This window comes from Catharus ustulatus, chromosome 16 (genome assembly GCF_009819885.2).
Source record: "Catharus ustulatus isolate bCatUst1 chromosome 16, bCatUst1.pri.v2, whole genome shotgun sequence".
NCBI classification, from domain to species: domain Eukaryota; kingdom Metazoa; phylum Chordata; class Aves; order Passeriformes; family Turdidae; genus Catharus; species Catharus ustulatus.
The window spans coordinates 8,982,537-9,004,346 of record NC_046236.1 but is presented as its reverse complement, the minus strand read 5'-3'; the positions used below and the strand labels follow the sequence as shown (position 1 = coordinate 9,004,346).

The 21,810-nt window shown below is 41.9% G+C and overlaps 2 protein-coding genes across 4 annotated transcripts; both read right to left on the bottom strand.

The window, feature by feature from the left end:
• Positions 1–348: 348 nt before the first annotated feature.
• LOC117004095 (acyl-coenzyme A synthetase ACSM3, mitochondrial-like) lies at positions 349–8,274 on the bottom strand. Of its 2 annotated transcripts, XM_033074581.1 has the most exons (13): positions 7,983–8,274; positions 7,119–7,329; positions 6,472–6,679; positions 5,917–6,060; positions 5,357–5,513; positions 4,821–4,900; positions 4,015–4,138; positions 3,205–3,285; positions 2,969–3,070; positions 1,917–2,044; positions 1,721–1,820; positions 1,100–1,219; positions 349–701 (listed from the first exon to the last, which is right to left on the bottom strand). In XM_033074581.1, exons 1-13 carry the CDS (start codon positions 8,181–8,183, stop codon positions 615–617), a joined length of 1,743 nt encoding a protein of 580 aa, XP_032930472.1. In that variant the 5' UTR covers positions 8,184–8,274; the 3' UTR covers positions 349–614. The 2 variants fall into 2 exon arrangements, with proteins under 2 accessions (XP_032930472.1, XP_032930473.1); XM_033074582.1 differs by lacking the exons at positions 349–701; positions 1,100–1,219; positions 1,721–1,820; ... (1 more) ...; positions 2,969–3,070; positions 4,015–4,138.
• A 1,317-nt stretch (positions 8,275–9,591) lies between these two features.
• LOC117004094 (acyl-coenzyme A synthetase ACSM4, mitochondrial-like) lies at positions 9,592–21,704 on the bottom strand. Of its 2 annotated transcripts, XM_033074579.1 has the most exons (13): positions 21,374–21,704; positions 20,419–20,629; positions 19,771–19,978; positions 17,074–17,217; positions 16,382–16,538; positions 15,761–15,840; positions 14,690–14,813; positions 14,298–14,378; positions 14,062–14,163; positions 12,559–12,686; positions 12,363–12,462; positions 11,602–11,721; positions 9,592–10,976 (listed from the first exon to the last, which is right to left on the bottom strand). In XM_033074579.1, the coding sequence occupies exons 1-13, from the start codon at positions 21,572–21,574 to the stop codon at positions 10,881–10,883; spliced, it is 1,752 nt and encodes a 583-aa protein (XP_032930470.1). In that variant the 5' UTR covers positions 21,575–21,704; the 3' UTR covers positions 9,592–10,880. The 2 variants fall into 2 exon arrangements, with proteins under 2 accessions (XP_032930470.1, XP_032930471.1); XM_033074580.1 differs by lacking the exons at positions 9,592–10,976; positions 11,602–11,721; positions 12,363–12,462; ... (1 more) ...; positions 14,062–14,163; positions 14,690–14,813.
• Between the last annotated feature and the right edge of the window lie 106 nt (positions 21,705–21,810).

Genomic DNA, 21,810 nt, shown 5'->3' with positions numbered 1-21,810 from the left:
GTTAGTTGTGCGTAATTTGCACCTTAACCTAAAGCATTTTGGGTCTTCTTTTGCCTTAACTTTAGCCATTTTAAAAAGAAATGTCTTTTTCCTTCCACTCTGAAAGAATTTGAGAATGTTACAGTGGTAGTTATTGACAAGAATATATTAATGTGCTGCTGATACTCACTACGGGACAAAGATTTTTTTTATTAGTTTCTCCTTTATTAGTATGTATTTGAGAGCTGTAGTTACACTTTTTTTTTTTGGTAAGGAAGCTATTTATACATATGCTTATATGTGTTTATATGTTTTTTACTAGATACGTTTATATACAGTAAAAAAATTAAATCTTTGTATGCACTTGGGTCTGTTCTTTCTCTTTGCCATTCCACACTCTGAATAACTTGCAAATCCTTCTTTCAGAAAATTTGTAGGTCAATGGCAAAAGTGGTTCCAATAGCACATATCCTCAAGCCACATGAGTGTTTTCTATTTTTCTTTCACAGTTTGATCTTCCCAATGTTTCCAATGTGCTCTGAATCATAAACACATGCCATGTTGGATGTTGTGTTATGGTTGGTACAGGTAATGGAATATTTCTCTCCTTGTTCTCCAGATGACACTTGCTCATTTTATATGTTTGCCCACTCTTTGCTCCTTAGAACTTTTCTCTGGATTTTCCCAGTAGTTGTCTTTGGCAGCTCCTGAACAAACTCCACCTGAAAGGTAAAAAAATTCTGGTTAAATTCTCAGTTGAAGGAAAGACACACTTTCATTATGGTTGGAGGTAAAAGGATGGAAAGCAAGGGCTGGTATGATGACAAGCTGACTGAATGCCTTTTGAGCTGCTGTGAAAACCCCAGTAGTCCATGAAAGAAAGACCGGCTCCTCATGAAATAATATTTCATGACCATTGCCTCCCTCCAGGCACTTTCGAGCTCACACAGCCAACCCAAGGCTACAGCTGCAACACACCCTACTACAGTCATCTACTTTTATTTTATCTAACTCTGGTTGCAGTGTTAGGCAGAATGCTGTTGAAAAAGAGATGAGGCAGGATGAGAAATGTTCTGTTTCTGGTACAATGGGAGAGCCTGTCTCTCTGGGCTGTACTTACCTTCCTTGGGTACTTGTAAGGTGCAGTCACCTTCTTGACATGTTGTTGAAGCTCATGAATTAATTTTTCTGGATCATGTGACACAAAAGCAGGAGCTAAAACAATGAAAGCTTTGACCACCTGTGCCACAAGAAGGAAGAGATTCCATTAACTTCCAGAGGTGGCAACATGGGAATACATGTGTTGTGAAAAGTGAGTGTCAAAATTCAGAATGGCAAAATGTGATCTTTTTCTTTAATTTCCCTTTTCATTAGCTGTTTGTTATCAACTGCTGTGCTGTCCCATTCTAGAGCAGAGAATTTTTTCCATATTTCCAGCTTTTTTTCCCCCTTAACATTATATTCTATTAAAGCTAAAAATCTTGACCCTGTTGCTCAAAGAAATTTCGCGAAGTTGGAAAATATAAAACAAAATTTAAACACTCTGGATATCATTGCCACTATATGCTTAGTGGTAAATGAGAAATAATAGAAATTTCATGGCTCAGACAAAAACATATAATTATCAGTCCGAAATCCACATCAAAACCTGCAAACAAAGAAATAATTCTGATATTCTACAATCTGCCAAGATATTACAAGAAAGGTCATTCTTTTACATGTTTTTTCTGTTTTGTTTTACCTCCCCTCTCACTGGATCAGGACTGCTGACAACAGCCACTTCTGAGACTGCTGGGTGCTGAATCAATGCACTCTCCACTTCAAAGGGGCCAATGCGGTACCTGGGGGAGCACGAAGATCAGCCCCAGCAGCATGCACCAGCCCATTGGTCTTTCCAGGCTGCATTTCATGAGCAGCTCTAAAAGGAAACACCTTACCCAGCAGAATTGATGATATCATCAGCTCTTCCCACAAACCAGACATATCCCTCTTCATCCATAGTGCCTCTGTCTCCAGTGAGATAAAAGTCTCCACGCACAGAGGCAGCAGTTTTCTCTGGATTATCCTGGCAACAATCAAACATTTCAGAAAAGGTGTCTCATTATTAGTGAAATGCACTGCATTTCCTTTCCAGTGATGCTGAAAATGATAAAAATAATTTTTAAAGTTCTTCTCAAAATGAGTGTGTTCAATACTGTTTTATATCACCAACTAAAAGTTAACTAGAAGTTAACTAAGAGTCATGTTAATTAGCAGTTTGATGCCTGAAGTATGTGACAGGTGGAAAAGAACACTACACACTAAAGAGTGTATGTAGAGATTTTTGTTCTAGAAAGAAAAGGTCATGCTCTATCGAACTGCCCATCCATCACAAAAAATGTGTAACCCACAAAAATGTGTAACCCACTCTGTTCAGGGAAATGATTTATTGTTTCGGGGGTTGCCTCAATAACCTCCTGTCAAAAGAAACTTTTTACTCTTAGCTGACAGGAGCAAAACTCAAATGAGGTCACCTGCAAGAAAAACTTCATTATTTGCATTGACCTCTAGGACCTCTACATCCAGTGTAACCTCCTGGTTACATAGGAAAACGCTTTGACAACAGAAGACATAGTGAAAACTAGAAGTTACAGTACTGAACTTGCAGAAGTTTCCTATCCCATAGTGAGCAATTACATTTTACAAGTTGTTCGAGGATGCTACAACTATCCAAATATTATGGAAAGGATTAAAAACATAGGTCCCCCAAAGCTCATTCATTATGATAGTTCAATTGCAAGAGAGAATATCTTTAAGTCTGCCTGATTCCACTGTTTTCTTAAGAATGTCCTGCACCTCAGCACTACCACACACTGATCAGGCTCAAAGTCCTCACGTAACCCAGTGAGACCTTCTGAAGATCCTGCCTGGAATTCTGCTCCTGGCAGAACTTTGCCCTGGTTCCCTGGCAAGTCTCTCAGCAGACACAGACACAGCAAGGCAGGCTCACCAAGTACTGGGAGAACAGGCAGAAGGGTCGCGTGGGCTGCACTCGCACACCAATGGTGCCCTCTTCTCCTGCAGGCACAACAGCGCCCTGCTCATCTACGATCTGCACGAAGGACAGACACAGCAGGGCTTTGATCAGCTCAGAGCAACATCTGCTCCAGCTCAGTGCAGGGCACAGAAGGGACACAGGCAGCACTGCCTCCCTGTTCTGCCCACAGCTGCCACATCTCCACGTACCTGCACATCATAAGGGGGAACAGCTCTTCCCAAAGAGCCAGGTTTAATTTTCATTCCTTTCATATTGGCACAGATTGTCACCTGCAGAAGAGATTTGTAAAAGATTGTTTAAATTGTTGCAATGTCTTGCCAATATTATTATTGTTTGCACTAGACAGGACTCGTCTTTGTGACTTTGCTGTGACAAGGGTTGAATTAGGACCAAAGCCCTGTGGTTCTTTAGAACATCAGAGAGGGGTTGCGAGGCACTTCACGTCAGACCTGTGAGCTTGGTTTTGTTGAGTCTGAGCCAGTGGTTGTCCTGCAAACACTTGACTTTGCAGAACAGCAGATGTGAAATTATTACAGATTGTATTTCCATAATGGGACAATTAATTTGGGACGATTTCAAGGGCAAAATGAGAGAAGACCTGAGATCTGGCTCTTAATAGTTTTGTTAATGTTCACTTACAGAGAAGTCTGCGATGTGAGCTGTTTTAATATTTGCCATTAAAACCTCAGACAGGCCTAATTGATAGCTTGAGCAAGTTATTTTTTCAGGCTTTTTTAAAGTAAAGATGACAAAGAGATCTCCTACAATTTATTTTGTTTGAAGTGTGTCTGGCATGGTTTTTGCAGGGATGTAAACCATTAAAATATGGAGCTTGCTTATTCTGGAATTATACAATCATAATTATACAAAGTATTTTTTTTTTTAAAATTTTAGTCATAGAAATGATTCTCACCTTTCCCATTGATTAATCAAGGATATTGTGGTTTTGGTTTTGTTACCTTTGAATGGATATACTGCAAGAATTAATGCAAACATACTGTTTCAGTCTGGCCATAAGCTTCGTGGATAATCAGCCCTGTCTGGATTTTCCACTTTTCAAACACTTCAGGATTGAGTGCTTCCCCTCCAGTTACACAGTGTTTCAGACTCGGGAACTTGTAGCTTGAGGGGAAGAGCAAATGAAATAATTCTCTTAACTCCTAAAATGAGCAGTGAACAACCTTAACTGAGCAGACTTCCTCGACTTTCCAAGTACACTTTAGACTGAAGGAAAGGATAAATAGGAAGACAGAGCCTGAGCTCTGCTAAACTTGGGTTGGCTTTTGTCAGGATGAAAGACCTATGTCACAAAAGTAAGTACCTTACCAAAGATGTGAAAACTCCTTACAAACCAGTTCTCACAAACTGGGGATTTTACAGAGTAACAAACTGGTGGGAACAGCTGCCAAATAACTCTCAGTAAGTGAAACTCCTCTAACTGCTCCCTTCCTTCTCAAACATGTCAGAACAACTCCATGGTGCACCAGTAAGTCCCTGATCCAGTGCTGTCTAAAACATTGACTTAAATTGAACTGTGAACCCTAAGTTCAGAGGAAGTGACAACTTAAAAATCCTCCTTTGTCTCCTCTGTGCTGTCTATTCAAAGCCCCAGTCCTGAAGCCCAAGTAGCCTACGCTGTGGCTAATTATTCTCATGTTTCAAAACTGAGATCCTTCTTTACTGAGAGCAAGTTGAGCTACTTAGATTGCATTTAACAGAAAAAATAAATTAAGGAACCCAAGGAACTAACCATGCAGAGCTGTGCCAGCAGGGTAGCCCAGCCTCCCTCCCCTCCCTGCTGTACCTGCTCACATCATGTTGGACCAGCATGCGGAAGGCGGTGGGAGCCGTGCAGAAGGTGGTGATGGGATATCTTGAGAGAGTCTAGAAAAAGAGGAAGTTATTGTGCTGAAAATAAAGTGTAATGCTTGATCTGACCTTGTGAATCTACAGGCGATTAACAAAATTTACATGCTCAAATGTCTGCATGATGAAAACCATAAAAATGCTGTACCAGGCAGTCCAATTCCTGTAGAAAATATGGAACTTTCTGTCCAACAAATCACTCATTTAAATGAAGGACCAATGAGAGCAGTAATTGGAATTAAGGGGTTTTCTTGGTTTTCTAAGATGTCCCTGTTCCAGGCTCAAGCCTAATGGGTGACGGGGAACTAGACCAGAGCTTTCCCAACATTACTCTTGGGAAGGTTTTAGTTTCTGTCCCATACGAGAGGCCAATATTGAGGAGAATCACCCAGCTGAGTGGCTTTGAAAAACAGCTTGGAAGAAGAATAGGCATTCTGGTACTTTTGCATTGCTTGGGATGTGGAGATTACTCACCTCTGCAATAACTTCTGGTTTAAACTGTGGCATATTGTGTACAAAGACACAGGATCCACAGATCCATGGTGTAAAAACACTGCCCCAGGCTGATTTTGCCCAGCCAGTATCAGAGGTATTCCACATTATATCTGAAGGAGTCAAGTTCATCCAATACCTGATGAAAAAACAGAGATAAAAAACCTTTCAGGAAAATGAAATCAGTACCAAGCCACAGATTTAACCTGAAGTGTAACTTTTAAGTTATAATGAAATGGCCTAAGGTTGCTTTGGTTCTCAGGGAAGCTTGGCCCAACCTGAGAGTGCTTGACTTGCTCTGGTGTGGCTGTAGAAACACTTTCCTTATTGCTCCTCTGCTTTCAGCTCTGCAAGGGACACAACTCTGCACATGATGAGCTCAACTGGGCCTTCAAGAAGCTTTGAATCACAAGGGTTTTACCATGAGAGGGAATGATGAGGAAGTTGCAAATCCTACATTTACTGGAATTTTATGGTCATATGTTCAGTTTAATGCTGATCACATCACTTAGTTAGACCCTGGAGGAGCCGCAAGGTAATACCTGCCAGAGATTGCAAATCCAATGCCATAACTGCTGTGGGAATGCACCACCATTTTTGGGTAGCCTGTAGTTCCACTCGTAAAATACACTATCATTGGGTCTTGGCTCCTTGTCTTGACACATTGATGGTCAGCAGATGCAATCCTTCAGAAGAAATCATATATTCCAGTCAATACATGCAGTTTCCCATCAGGCAGTCAGTATTTTTATTGTTTAGGAGTACACAGGAAAGTTGCCCCAAATTATATAATCTTACTAAAGAAATAGTTGCATTATATATCACAAGGAAAAGTTAGAGAACCCATTTTGCTTGTTACATTAAACTCTGAATCACAAGGCTGAGGAAAAAGAAGAAGTTGAAGTACCTAAACTTGGCTCACAAAACCTGGGCTGCATGAATCTGTAATTAATGCAATGAAATCACAATGCTGCAAGTCGACAGAGAAATGTAGCTCATTTGGATTTTGAAAATTTCCCCAAAACTCAGCAATGTCACCTGACTGGTACAGCTCCCTTCAGCTGACAGGCATGATGGTGAAAGAGCTGGGTACTCACTCAAGGAGTTCTTTGAGGTTCAGCCACCCATCCCTGCTCCCTTGGCCTACAATGAGTTTACTTTTCAGGAACTGGCTGCCAGGCAGGACAGATTCCACTGCAGGGGCCAGTGTGTCACTGGTAATGATACACTTGGCCTTTGAAGCCTGGAGTCGGTATGAGATGTCCTTGGCTGTTAGTTGGGATGTTCCTGGAATAAGGACAATTCCTGGAAAGAAGCAATTGAGAAAACTCAGTATTTCCCAAAAATACTTGATCGTGTCTCTCTGTTGGTGCTGGTTTTATCCATCATGGATGTCTAGCAGTTTAAAAGCAGAACAAAATAGATCTATTGAATTATTAATGGCACTAATTATATAAGTTGTTCCATTATACATTCAGCTCCCTTACAATGCATGTGGTCAAGTCTGGCCTTAGGCTGCAGCCATGCACCCCTGACTGGCTTCAGCTGAGGATGCCATTTGACTGGACCATGTCTGGCCCTGTGGTTCCTGTGTGGGTGCTGCCAATTCTCCATCTAGCAAAAGATCAGTTGTAGAGGTCACAACAGAACATTCCTGTTTGCATTTTCTTCACCCTGCTCTAACACATGGCTTGTACCCTGTATTTGCTTTCTCTGTGCACCCAGAAGTCAGGGAGTCACTCACCTGCTCGCATGCAGGCCACATTCAGGAGCCACCACTCAGGAACACGAGGCAGAACTGCTATGACTCTGTCTCCTCTCTGCAAACCACAGGCCCCAGACAGTACATTGGCTGCCTTCCTGGACAGAGAGCCCAGCTCCTCAAAGCTCCACTTCACCTCCTCTCCCTCATCATTGACCCACCAAAAAGCTGGATTTGCTGGTTTTCTTCCATCCTACAACATGTGAGAAGATATTAAAACAAGACAAACCTTAAAAGATTTCACTTCAATACAAAATAACTCATAACTAATCAAATCATCCCTGGCAACCACTCTCTTAGAGTGACACCTGTATTTCTGCTTTCACTCTGCAGCTAATACTGCGCAGTACCAATGTGGTATCATGAGAAATTTGTTCCACTATGTCCTCATTTTGACTGGAATAGAGTAAATTTTCTTACTAAGTCCTGGTAAAGTGCTGTGGTTTATGAATTTAAGATGAGTCTCCTGTTGCCAACACACTGATGTTTTAGTTGTTCCTAAGCAGTGCTTACTGTAAGTCAAGGACTTTCCACACTCTGCCAACAATACCCTGGGGAGAAGTTTTTGGGAGGTATCTGGGGATGGGCTGGGCATCAATCAGTGAAAAGTGAGCTACTACTACTGCTACTAATATAATAATGATTATTATTATAACTTTTCAATCATTAAACGGTTCTTTCCTCAACCCATGGGTTTTACCTTTTTTTCCTCTTGATTCTCCTCCCTGTCCCACTGGATGTGTGTTTCTGTATGTGTGTGTGTGTGTGTTACCAGGAGCTCTGTGGTTCTTTGTTGACAGCTGGGGTGAACAGCAAAATGCCTATAAAGTAAAAGACAAATACTACCTTTTCCAATCGTGCCCACTCATCTAAGACATCACTTGCAAAGTTGAAATACTCTGGCAGTTCCTTTTTGCACTGGTTTATAGATTCATAGTAGGAAATAATCTGAGATGTAAGAAGCCTGTTGTTTCCATGGAATGATCTGGAAGGTGACCTGAGAGTCCACAAACACTGAGGAATCCAGGATTTAATAAATGTTCTCATGATAAATGATTTATCAGACAGTGAGAGGAAGAATCAGGCGTACACCAAAGGAATCAGACACCTGTAATGAAAGAAAATACATTTAAACCAATCCAGTTATTGGATGCCGTCCCATGTATGATGTTGGATAAATGAATGCAAACTGGCTTGAATAAACAGGTTGTTTGAACACACACCCTCATTCTGTGTCATGTTATCTGTATTTTTGTGATGTGAGTATTTAACATTGCAGTATGCAGAAGGAATAAGCACAGTCATCTTGAGGTTAATAAAATTAGCAGAGTTGTTGTTATGAATCCTGCAACAATGACAACAACAGGAATGAACAAAACAAACAAATCTTGAGATGATCCAGACAATGCAGTTATGAGCTGATGGGTTATTCATTGAAGTCACTCAGGCCACTGCCAGACTGATGGTTTGAATGGTCCAAATAAATGTGAAGTTCCCCATCCTGCTTTCTTGTATTTTTTCCCTTCTATGTTCTGAGGACTTAATGTCCTTTATTAATCTGGCACCTTGTCTGTGTCTCAGCCGATCCTTGCATAGTTTTGATGTGTTCTTCGGGGCTGTTAATTGCCCACAACTTTCCTTCCTCAAACACAACATCAGATGTTAATGTTTGCATTAGAAGAATATCCCTGCTTCTTTCATCAAAGCATTCCCTAGCTGACTCTCCATTCCTTCCCTTTCCTATGGAGTTGAAGAATATTTCCCAACTTTCACCAACATTCTCATGCCTTTAGCTCCACCAGCTGCTGACTCATATGTCCATTCACTGCATGCATCCCAAGAACTTTCACTTCAGTAATCCCTTACGCAGGCCCCCAAATTTGATTTCCACACTGCTTGCCTGCAACACCTACTTCTCTTTTCCATGCCTCAGCACATCTTCTAGGAGAATCTGCTCCATGATCTTCCCAGGCAGAGAGGTGCTACATTTGCTTGCTGCAGATGCCCTCTTCCATTAGAAAATCACAGGTAAACTGGGAATAAAACACTTTTTCCTGGGGAAGTTTTGTGGCCTGAGTGAAGCTGCAAAGTTTTGCCTTTTGCCCCAGTTTTAAAGCTCATTTTGTAGTCTGTTACCCCTTGTCCCATGTCTTCAATTGTAACTGTTCTCACATCTTTGATGCACGGATCTCAGCATTGGTCAAATTCTATTCCTTAAGAAAAAGTTACTTATTTAACACTGGAACTATTGCCTTATTGCTTAGCAGAACCTTATACAGTAATATTTAATCTGCCTACCAGGCAAATTAGTACAAATACCTGAGCTTAACACAACTTAATCTTTTCAGTGATATCTGCAGATTTCCCCCCCCAAAAACAGATATTTTGTCAAAAGCAACAGAAATTCAAGGTGCTCTCCACACTCCTTGGACATTGTGGCAGCTGTAAACAAGCCTTAATCACTTAGGAAGATGTTTTTCCTTTCTCAGTCTGCTCTTAATTCTGTGATTTAGCTGTAACTTGTGTATTCCAGAGCATTACAATGACAAAATCTACACAATAGACTATGAGAGAAGGAGGAGGGACATAGTATTTAGGAATATTTAGGGAAATGATATTCAAGACTGACAAGATGGCACATTTGAAGTTTAGGATTCCAGAGTGCTCTACAAAAACGTACACCAGGAAGACTGTGAGAGCCTTCAAGTTTTTACCACTTTCTCACCTGCAAATGTAGAAATGAAAATGAAGACAGAAAACTGAGGAAAAGACCCAGTAATGGCAAAGTTCTCAGAATGAGTAGGGAGAATCAGAAATTATTATTCCTGACTTAATACCATTTGCTTTGCTGAGTGATCATCAATGTGAGAAGTTCAGATAAATAACATTTTCCTGACCTGTCTGCTGTACTCAGGAGAGACTGAGAGCTGCTGGGGCAGATCCTCTTCATTCATTTCACTCACCTTTCAGGACATGCTTCCCATATGAGGCACTGTAAAGATCAGCTGTTCCCTGGAGATGTGAAACCTGACCATTCCTTCATAAAGGTTATGGAGTGAAACCCTTCTGACTTTATTGCTTTCTTCTTCTGGAGTAATGGAAAGAGAATGCAGCACATAACAGATCAAGCAGTACAACTCCTTCTGTGGAGTAACTTTTTTCTTGTAATCATTTACACCATTGTTAATTGTACATAATTTGCACCTTAACCTAAAGCACTTTTCCCTCCAGTTTAACCATTTAAGTAGATCACAAATTCATCATGCTGAAGAGAAGCATTAAAATGTCTTTTTCCTTCCACCCTGAAAGAATTTGAGAATGTTACAGTGGTAGGTTTTGGATGTTAATTATTGCTGATACCCACCTCAAGAGAAATATCCTTTAATTTACTTCTCATTTATTTGTAATTTTCAAAGCCTCATAGTTCCACCCATTTTTTAAAAAGGAAGATGTTTATACAAATTGCAGTAAAAAAAATTAGAACTCTGTATGCACATGAGTCTTTCTCTCTCCCATTCCACACTTTGAATTACTTGCATTTCCTTTCTTCTGAAAATGTATACATTGATGGCAAAAAATGGTTCCAATACCACATAGCCTCAAGAATGTTTTCTCCTTTTTCTTCCACAGTTTGTTTTTCCCAATGTTCTCGTTCTGCTTTGGATCATGACCACCTGCTCTGTGTCATGTGTTATGGCTGGCATACGTGATGGAGAATTTCTCTCCTCGTTTTCCAGTTCACTCTTACTGTTGTCGTTCTCTTGCCCACTCTTTGTTCTTCAGAACCTTTCTCTGGATTTTCCCAGTAGCTGTCTTTGGCAGCTCCTGAACAAACTCCACCTGAAAGGCAAAAATGCTCCCTGTAGCCAAACAACTTGTGGTTCATTTCCCAGGTGTAACAAAAAATTGTGAAAACACTTTTACCATGGAATAGCAGGGGATAAACAGATGGAAAGCTGCACAGCCATGGCTGGAATGGTGAAATTCCTTATTAAACCTTGTAGCTACTGCACAGACAGTACTTGCAGGGAGATGTACCATGACCTCTAGGAGCTGAGTGCTTCAGCTTTCAGGACAGGGAGTTACTAATGTCTGTCCTAGTGAGAAGAGATGGATTCCAACCCACTGTAGGAACTTCTGTTTTGATGTGGCTGTGTCAGAGGAGAGCTCAAGGTAGAACTGGTTAGAATAGGATCCCTTGACCATTAGAGCTGCTGTGAGAACCTTGTAGTCCATGAAAAAAGCCTGGCTCCTCATGAAGTAAAATTCCATGATCATTGCCTCCCTCTGGGTGCATACAGCCAACCCAAGGCTACAGCTGCAACACACCCTGTCATCTACTTTTATTTTATCTAACTCTGGTTGCAGTGTTTGTCAGAATACTGTTGAAAAAGAGATGAGGCAGGATGAGAAATGTTCTGTTTCTGGTACAATGGGAGAGCCTGTCTCTCTGGGCTGTACTTACCTTCCTTGGGTACTTGTATGGTGCAGTCACCTTCTTGACATGTTGTTGAAGCTCATGAATTAATTTTTCTGGATCATGTGACACAAAAGCAGGAGCTAAAACAATGAAAGCTTTGACCACCTGTGCCACAAGAGGGAAGAGATTCCATTAAGTTCCAGAGGTGGCAACATGGGAATACATGTGTTGTGAAAAGCGAGTGTCAAAATTCAGAATGGCAAAATGTGGTATTTTTCTTTAATTTCCCTTTTCATTAGCTGTTTGTTATCAACTGCTGTGCTATGAGGGACCCATTCTGCAGCAGAAAATGTTTTGCTATTTTCCACTTTTTTTCTTAACTTTGTACATTATTAAACTTTCAAGAAGTTCTAGTACAGAAAATAAAAAGAGATTAAAATCTCACCCCAGTTGCTCAAAGAAGTGTTGCACAGTTGGAAAATACAAAACAAAATTTAAACACTCTGGATGTCATTGCTACAGTGCACTAAGTGACAAAATTATGAATAATTGAAATTTCATTGCTTGGACATAAACATGTCATTATTAATCCAAAATGCCAAACTACTTTTCACATCAAAACCCTGCAAACAAAGAAATAATTCTGATATTGTAAGATCTACTAAGATATGGATTTTTAAAAAATTAGCCCACTTAATTTCAAAAATCTACAACATACTGAATTCCAAGGAAGCCTAGTACATATGGGGTTGCTGATGTTTAGAATAAAGGCCATTATTTTACATCTCTTTTCTGTTTTGTTTTACCTCCCCTCTCACTGGATCGGGACTGCTGACAACAGCCACGTCTGAGACTGCTGGGTGCTGAACCAATGCACTCTCCACTTCAAAGGGGCCAATGCGGTACCTGGGGGAGCACAAAGATCAGCCCCAGCAGCATGCACCAGTCCATTGGTCTTTCCAGGCTGTATCTCATGAGCAACTCTAAAAGGAAACGCCTTACCCAGCAGAATTAATGATATCATCAGCTCTTCCCACAAACCAGACATATCCCTCTTCATCCATAGTGCCTCTGTCTCCAGTGAGATAAAAGTCTCCACGCACAGAGGCAGCAGTTTTCTCTGGATTATCCTGGCAACAATCAAACATTTTCAAAAAAGTATCTTATTGTTAGTGAATTTTAATGCATTTATTTTGCAGTGAATGAACTGCAAAAAAGCGAACAATTGTTCTCAAAATGAGTGTGTTCAATACTGTTTTATATTTTCAACTAAATAATCAGTGCCACATTAGCAGCTTTGTTGTGGCGACATATGAAATGAACAAAAGCACTTTTAAAGTAGATTTCTGTTCTACTTTAGAGAAAAGGCCATGCTCTATCAAAATGCCCATCCACCACAGGAAATGGTTAAAATATGTAGTCCACTCTGTTCAGGGAAATGATTTATCATTGCCAAAATAACTTCCAGACAAAGGAAACTTTCTCCTCTTAACTGTGAAACCAAACACAAATGAGGTGACCTGAAGGAAAAGCATTATCTGACCTTTAGGACATACGAGTCCAGTGTAACCTCTTGGTCACACAGGAAAAACACTCTGACAAAAGAACACATAGTGAAAACCTAAAGTAACAGTATTGAATGTAAAGGTTTTTATGACATAGTGAAAAACAGCTTTGCGCAGGTTGATGTATGAGAATGCTACAAGTATACCAATATTATGGGGGTTCAGAAAAGGATTTAAAACATAGGTAGGTTCCCCAAAGCCTATTGAATGTGACTGGTACAATACAGGGGAGAATATCTTTAGGTTTGCTTGGTTCTATTATTTTCTTAAGAATGTCCTGCACCTCAGCACTACCACCACAGATGAACAGCTGCATAGATGGATCTTTGACCTGAACCAAAATATCTCCTCTTATGGTGTGTTTTCTTAACCTGGCTCTGCTTTCAGCGCGTAGAGCATCCCCATTTGAAAAGTAGTGTTTGATTATGTGTGTCATTACCTCAGAGCCATATGGTTATCTACATGTGAGGGATTTGCTATAGCTGGTGTTTGTGCTGTTGATCTTGTGTGACAGGCACCTGTACAAAGGTTTCTCTGACTGCAGTGACTGCTGGAATGGGGGCACTCAGACAGTGATATGAGGGAATAAAATACCTGTGCCTGGGAAAGCCTCCCTGAGCTTTTGATGTATAAGAGAAGAATTTATGTGCTTTCTTCAATACTGTTTAACCAAAGACAGGAATGGAATAGAGGGAAAAGAGTGATGCTTGGAACATGAAGTGCATGGCAACTGCCTGGCACATATCTGGAACAAGGTATCCATCCCCTGGCTCTGTCAGTCAGTCTGTTCCTGGAACTATGCACTGATCAGGCTCAAAGTCCTCAAGTAACCCAGTGAGACCTTCTGAAGATCCTGCCTGGAATTCTGCTCCTGGCAGGACTTTGCCCTGGTTCCCTGGCAAGTCTCTCAGCAGACACAGACACAGCAAGGCAGGCTCACCAAGTACTGGGAGAACATACAGAAGGGTCGCGTGGGCTGCACTCGCACACCAATGGTGCCCTCTTCTCCTGCAGGCACAACAGCGCCCTGCTCATCTACGATCTGCACAAAGGACAGACACAGCAGGGCTTTGATCAGCTCAGAGCAACATCTGCTCCAGCTCAGTGCAGGGCACAGAAGGGACACAGGCAGCACTGCCTCCCTGTTCTGCCCACAGCTGCCACATCTCCACGTACCTGCACATCATAAGGGGGAACAGCTCTTCCCAAAGAGCCAGGTTTAATTTTCATTCCTTTCATATTGGCACAGATTGTCACCTGCAGAAGAGATTTGTAAAAGATTGTTTAAATTCTTGCAAGGTCTTGCCAATGTTATTATTGTTTTCACTAGACAGGACTCATCTTTGTGACTTTGTTGCGACAAGGGCTGAATCAGGACCAAAACACTGCTGTTCTTGAGAACATCAGAGTCTGGATGTGAGCTGCTTTCATATTTTTCATTAAATCCACAGACAGGACAAATTGACAGCCAGAGCAAATATTCTATTTCAGTTCTGTTTTTGCAGTAAAGATGGTGAAGGCTTCTAATAATAAATTAATAAATGTAATTACATTTATTGCAAACTTACTGTTTCGGTCTGGCCATAACCTTCATGGATATCCAGCCCTGTCTGGATTTTCCACTTTGCCAACACTTCAGGATTTAGTGCTTCCCCTCCAGTTACACAGTGTTTCAGACTCGGGAACTTGTATCTTGAGAGGAAGAGCAAATAAAATAATAATCTTAAAAAGAACAACAAATAGATTTAACAGAAAATCCTCACTCAGCTTTCCAAGAAAGTACACCTAAAACTTCATAAGCTCCTTTGGAAATGGCAATAATCATCCTATTATTTACACCTGGACTAGACTCCTAGATTGCTTGAGTTGCCACTGAAGATGACATGGTTTATCTCTGTGTCATTAGAAGTAAGTTTTTCTGCTGGAAAATTCATGAGCAAAAGTGTTTCCTTGGGAGGGCTGACATAAAAGCACATCAGATGTGTGTGGAAATCTGAGTTATGTGCCAATATCTAAGATCAGATATAACAGAGAGAATTTTCTAGAGCAAAAGGAAGGATGAATAGGCACACAGAGTCTGAGCTCTGCTAAACCTGGGTTGGCTTTTGTCAGGATGAAAGACCTATGTCACAAAAGTAAGTACCTTACCAAAGATGTGAAAACTCCTTACAAACCAGTTCTCACAAACTGGGGATTTTACAGAGTAACAAACTGGTGGGAACAGCTGCCAAATAGCTCTCAGTAAGTGAAACTCCTCTAACTGCTCCCTTCATTCTCAAACATGTCAGAACAACTCCTTGGTGCATCAGTAAGTCCCTGATCCAGTGCTGCCTAAAACATTGACTTAAATTGAACTGTGAACCCTAAGTTCAGAGGAAGGGACAACTTAAAAATCCTTCTTTGTCTCCTCTGTGCTGTCTATTCAAAGTCCCAGTCCTGAAGCCCAAGTAGCCTACGCTGTGGCTAATTATTCTCATGTTTCAAAACTGAGATCCTTCTTTACTGAGAGCAAGTTGAGCTACTTAGATTGCATTTAACAGAAAAAAAAAAAAAAGAAATAAAATTAAGGAACCTAAGGAACTAACCATGTAGAGCTGTGCCAGCAGTGTAGCCCAGGCTCCCTCCCCTCCCTGCTGTACCTGCTCACATCATGTTGGACCAGCATGCGGAAGGCGGTGGGAGCCGTGCAGAAGGTGGTGATGGGATATCTTGAGAGAGTCTAGAAAAAGAGGAAGTTATTGTGCTGAAACGAAAGTGGGTCTGACCTTTTGAATCTACAGGTGATTAACAAAAGACGCCAAAGTTGAGGGGAGTCAACAATCATAACAAGTGCCTTAGGGGAGGAGTAGGAACTCTGGCAACTCACTGAAAATTCAGGAAAACAGAGCCTTAGTTCAGGTTTATGCCATACTCTGGTTACTGGCCCATGCTCAGCCTAATCCCAAAGCAGCTGCAAGTCCATACCTGAATTGAGGTTTAGGTTCAATTTTGGACAACACAGCAGTTATCCCAAGATCTTTATATCCTGCATCTGCCTCCAATTGTCCTCTAAACTCAAGCCATGGCACATGGTCTAACCAGGAGGTAAAACATCTGCTACGTGAACTTAAGGGGCATCAAATGGAGAGATGATTCCTTGGGATTGGGAAGCATTATCCCTGCTGCTACTGAGTAGTGGCAGCCATGGACTGCAGCCCAGTTTGTTTCCTTCACTTATGTAAAACGGAAACAAACTTCACAGTATAAAATGTTAAGCTTACCTCTGCAATAACTTCTGACTTAAACTGGGGCATATGGTGTACAAAGACACAGGATCCACAGATCCACGGTGCAAAAACACTGCTCCAAGCTGCTTTTACCCAGCCAGTATCAGAGGTATTCCACATTATATCTGAAGGAGTCAAGTTCATCCAATACCTGATGAAAAAGCAGAGATAAAAGAGATGTTGCAGAGAATGTGGGAGACTCAGGCCCAGGTCACAGCAGGAGGCTTCCATTAGAAGATGTAGTGGCAGCAAGTGGGGCTCTGTAGAAAGTTTGAGAGAGTTGAAGAGTCTTAAATATTCTCTTGATTCCCTCCTGCTTAATATTTTGAGCATTTATTTTTCTTATGAGAAGTGCAAAACATCTTTATCTTGAGCTGCAGAATCTGGATCTCGAGCAGAACCCAGACAGATCATCTGGACTACCTTTTCCCCACCTGGTGCAGTTATCAGCTAAGTCACAGCTCATTTCTCCAGGACACTAAACAAGTTACTTCTCTGGACCCTTGACTACCAGCTTCCAACTCAGAATGTTTTGGGAAAGGTAGCCTTTAATTTTCAAGATGAGAAGGATGCAAAGTCCTGCAATCATGAAATTCCTACATTTACTGGAATTTTATGGTCATATGTTCAGTTTAATGCTGGTCACATCACTTAGTCAGGACCCTGGAGGAACTGCAAGGTAATACCTGCCAGAGATTGCAAATCCAATGCCATAACTGCTGTGGGACTGCTCCACCATTTTTGGGAAGCCCGTAGTTCCACTGGTAAAATAGATAAGCATTGGGTCTTGGCTCCTCGTCTTGACGCATTGATGGTCAGCAGATGCAACCCTTCAGAAGAAATTATATATTCCAGTCAATACATGCAGTTTTCCACCATGGGAGCAACATTTTTATTGTTTAGGAGTTCAACAGGAAAGTGTCCCCAAACTGAATGATCTCACCAACTGTCTTGGTTTAATGTAGGTTTGGTTTTTGGTTGGGCAGGGAGTCACTACCTGCAGAACTGGTTTCCTGTGGGGACTGGGCAGAACCAGTCAGCTGCCTAGTTTAGAAGACTGATACCTGGTTAAAGCACTCAAAGGAGCTTGTTATACCTCTGTGGAAAATATAATTTAAAAATGAACAATGCCTGGGAAAGCTCTTTTGGCTTCTGGTTTGGAGGAGCCCATGCCAGGTGTGGCCGGGTGGGCTCGGCCCGCAGCTCGGCCCGTGGTTCAGCCAGGGTTTCTGCTGGGGTTGCTGCCATGGCCGGGTCGTGCTGCCAGGACTGTGCTGGCACCACCGAACCTGCTCGGCTGAGACCGTGGCTATCACGGCATGGCTCACAAAATGAACTTTGTTTTGTCTGGGACCAGCACTAGGAGCGGCCCTGTGGCCGGCGCTGGCCCTGAGGCCTGGAGCGGCCGGGCTGGGACTGCGCGGCCCACACGGGCAGGGCTGGGGCAGCACCGCGCGGCCTGGCTGGCTCAGCGTGACTCACAATGGACTTGCTTTGCTTAGCCGCTTTTAGCCAGCTGTGCTGCCGATAGACGGGCAAGAGCAGCAGCAGCAGTTTTGGTTTTTTACCCAGCACTCCATATGAAGGAAAGGTGCAGGGGTGGTTTGGGCAGCCAGCCTGACTTGCACAATGCCAGCAGGGACCGCGCGGTCAGCAGAGACACGGCGGTTCCTCGATTGCAGAACCTGGACAAGATCAACCTTTGAACTCTGCAGGACTCTGTAAAAACTGTTTCAATTGATAAAACTTGAGATGAGCTTATCCAAACGAGCCTACAAACACAAATTCTCTCCCAATTCAGGAAAAGGGTGAGGATACATAACAGAACTCTGAGGTCAGTGAAGAAGGAGTCAAATTCTAGATGGCAGGGGATTTGAGGAGATACCTTAGTCTAGGGCTGAAATTCTTTTGTAAGGCTATAGAGAAGATGTAATTGATACATCACACTTTTCCCCTGTAACTCACAGAAGTGCATGGGGGATGTAGCATTCTAACACAACTGTAAGTATTGAAATGAGCAGATGTTGCAGTAGCTGTAATCCAATGAGAAGTTTGAACAGAGACATGACAGAGATGAGAAACTTTGCCCCCAGGGATAGAAGCAGAAAACCTCTGTTCCCAGAGATAAAAGATCTTTTGTTTCTATACTAGAACAGCTCATCCTTAAAATTGCACCCCAATAAGTTGGCTTGGCCCGTGAAAAGCAGCTGTGGGAAAGTTGCAAGGCGTGGGAGGGGCAAACAGATTTTTCCTTTCCTGGGTGGCTGATTCGCTGTGACATTGAAGCCACGAGAGAACTGTTTCTTGTGGAGAAGTTTCCATAGCATGGCGAGAGAGAGACTCCTCTCCCTAAGAGAACTGAAGAAAGACTATTCTAAAGGTGGCAAACTGATTGAAAGCCCCAGGTTTTGTCTGTGTTGTCAGTGGGAAGGAAAAAAGTGTGTGTGGGAGAAGTGTTCTGAAAGTTTATTCTGATTTTCTTATAATTTTTCTTTCAATTTTGTTAATAAAGTTTTGAGCCTGTTTTCCCCTCTTCCTCCTAATCCATTTCTCTCAGCAGGAAATGAGTAAATAATTTCTAGTGAGTGCACTGGCATTTGGTCAGCACTAAACCCACTCCATAATTGGTGCATTGGCCAGGAAACTCAAATCAGCAAACCAAAACTGCTGCACTAAATAAATGGTAACACAGGCAAGAGCAGTTAGAGAATATATCTTGCTTGTAAAGAGTAAGCCCTGTATGGCATAACTTTTAAGATCTGAGCACCTACAGAATATTTCAGTGACTTTATCTGCAACTGTTTTAGCAAGGGTACTCCAGGTGTTGATTATGGAACAGCACCCAGAAATCAGTGGCTGCCTCATACAAGCAAAAACCAACCCCCAACTTGAAATCAGTAGCTAAGGTTATTATGCCAAGTACATTGGTCTTGTTACTAATAGGATACCATTTATGTTCAAGAGACTGATGGACAATTCAGATCCTCTGAGCTATCAGGATAGTAAAGGGAAGAAACTGAGCACCAAGAGCTGGCAATGGGTGTTTTCCCATTTAATCAAGAGCCACTAGAATGGGGTCTGGCAGACAAGCTCCTAACATCCGTTTAGAACTCTGTGTACTTTTCTGGTGATCAGAGTAGAAGCAGGTAGATTCTAAAAGCTGTCAGGCTGCTAAGTGAAGCTGAAGGACATGAACTTGGCTCCCAAAACCTGGACTGGACGAACCACTACCAGTGTAATCACAAAACAGGGAGTTGACAGAGGGATGCAAAAATGTAACTCATTTGGATTTTGAAAATTTCCCCCAAAACTCAGCAATGTCACCTGACTGGTACAGCTCCCTTCAGCTCACAGGCATGATGGTGAAAGAGCTGGGTACTCACTCAAGGAGTTCTTTGAGGTTCAGCCACCCATCCCTGCTCCCTTGGCCTACAATGAGTTTACTTTTCAGGAACTGGCTGCCAGGCAGGACAGATTCCACTGCAGGGGCCAGTGTGTCACTGGTAATGATACACTTGGCCTTTGAAGCCTGGAGTCGGTATGAGATGTCCTTGGCTGTTAGTTGGGATGTTCCTGGAATAAGGACAATTCCTGGAAAGAAGCAATTGAGAAAACTCAGTATTTCCCAAAAATACTTGATCTTGTCTCTCTGTTGATGCTGATTTTATCCATCATGGATGTTTAGCAGTTTAAAAGCAGAACAAAATAGATCTATTGAATTATTAATGGCACTAATTATATAAGTTGTTCCATTATACATTCAGCTCCCTTACAATGCATGTGGTCAAGTCTGGCCTTAGGCTGCAGCCATGCACCCCTGACTGGCTTCAGCTGAGGATGCCATTTGACTGGACCATGTCTGGCCCTGTGGTTCCTGTGTGGGTGCTGCCAATTCTCCATCTAGGCAAAAGATCAGTAGTAGGGGTCACAACAGAACATTCCTGTTTGCATTTTCTTCACCCTGCTCTAACACATGGCTTGTACCCTGTATTTGCTTTCTCTGTGCACCCAGAAGTCAGGGAGTCACTCACCTGCTCGCATGCAGGCCACATTCAGGAGCCACCACTCAGGAACACGAGGCAGAACTGCTATGACTCTGTCTCCTCTCTGCAAACCACAGGCCCCAGACAGTACATTGGCTGCCTTCCTGGACAGAGAGCCCAGCTCCTCAAAGCTCCACTTCACCTCCTGTCCCTCATCATTGACCCACCAAAAAGCTGGATTTGCTGGTTTTCTTCCATCCTACAGCATGTGAGAAGATATTAAAATAAGACAAACCTTAAAAGATTTCACTTCAGTATAAATCACCCTTTGCAACTACTCATCTTTCTGACAAACAAAATAATATGGTGCCAATATTCTCCAGTATCCATTAGTAAAACTGTCATTTGAGATTTGTTCCACTGTGTCCGGGTTTTGCCTGGGATAGAGTAAGCACTGCTTAGCAACAACTAAATCAAGGACTTTTCAGTTTTTCACACTCTGCCAACAAGGAAGTTCTTGAAAAGTTGGGAGAGGACATAAAACAGCTGACCTGAACTTTCCAAAGGGATATTCCACAGCACAGAAGGTCCTGCTCAGTTTATACCCTGGTAGGAAGTTGGTTGAGAGGTGCCAATCGCTTTTTGGGGACAGGGAGGGTTTTGATCATTGGCAGTGGGCAATTGTGTTGTGCATCATTTGTCTTTTCTGGGTTTTCTTTGTTGCTCTCTCTTTTTGTTCCTTCCCTTTTCATCATTGCTGCTTCCACTAATACTTCTACAATAGTGACAGTTATTATTAATCTTTTTCTATTTTATTTCAGTTCCTAAACTCTTCTTTCCTCAACCCATGGGTTTTAATTTTTTTTCTTCTAATTCTCTTCTCCATCCCACTGGAGACTGTGTGTATCTATATGTGTGTGTGATCCAGGGCCTCTGTGGTTCTTTGTTGACAGCTGGGGTTAAACTAGAACTCAATGTCTATAAAATAAAAGACAAATACTACCTTTTCCAGTCGTGCCCACTCATCTAAGACATCACTTGCAAAGTTGAAATATTCTGGCAGTTCCTTTTTACACTGGTTTATAGATTCATAATAGGAAATAATCTGAGATGTTCGAAGCCTGTTGTTTCCATGGAATGATCTGGAAGATGACCTGAGAATCCACAAACACTGAGGAATCCAGGATTTAATAAATGTTCTCATGATAAATGATATTTTATCAGATGGTGAGGGAAAAGAATCAGGTGCACACCTAAGGAATCAGTCACCTGGAATGAAAGAAAATACATTTAAAACCAGACAGTTATTGGGTGCTGTCTAGTTTGTGATGCTGGATGAGTTAATGCAAACTAGCTTGAATAAATAGGTTGTTTGAACACATCCCAATTACCATATTATTTTATGTTCCTCCTTTTCTTGTAAAGGGATAGTGAAGTGCT

Bases quoted from the DNA above. Each gene is read 5' to 3' on its own strand.
- LOC117004095 (XM_033074581.1), bottom strand. From the start codon at position 8,183: ATGAGAACATTTATTAAATCCTGGATTCCTCAGTGTTTGTGGACTCTC. The intron at 2,045-2,968 runs GTGAGCCTGCCT...GATTGTTGCCAG, and splicing joins GCCTGTTCTCCCAGTACTTG to GATAATCCAGAGAAAACTGC. The intron at 1,220-1,720 runs GTAAAACAAAAC...CTTGTGGCACAG, and splicing joins CTGATCCAGTGAGAGGGGAG to GTGGTCAAAGCTTTCATTGT.
- LOC117004094 (XM_033074579.1), bottom strand. From the start codon at position 21,574: ATGAGAACATTTATTAAATCCTGGATTCCTCAGTGTTTGTGGATTCTC. The intron at 17,218-19,770 runs GTGAGTACCCAG...TTTCTTCTGAAG, and splicing joins AACCTCAAAGAACTCCTTGA to GGTTGCATCTGCTGACCATC. The intron at 16,539-17,073 runs GTATTACCTTGC...CTTTTTCATCAG, and splicing joins GGATTTGCAATCTCTGGCAG to GTATTGGATGAACTTGACTC.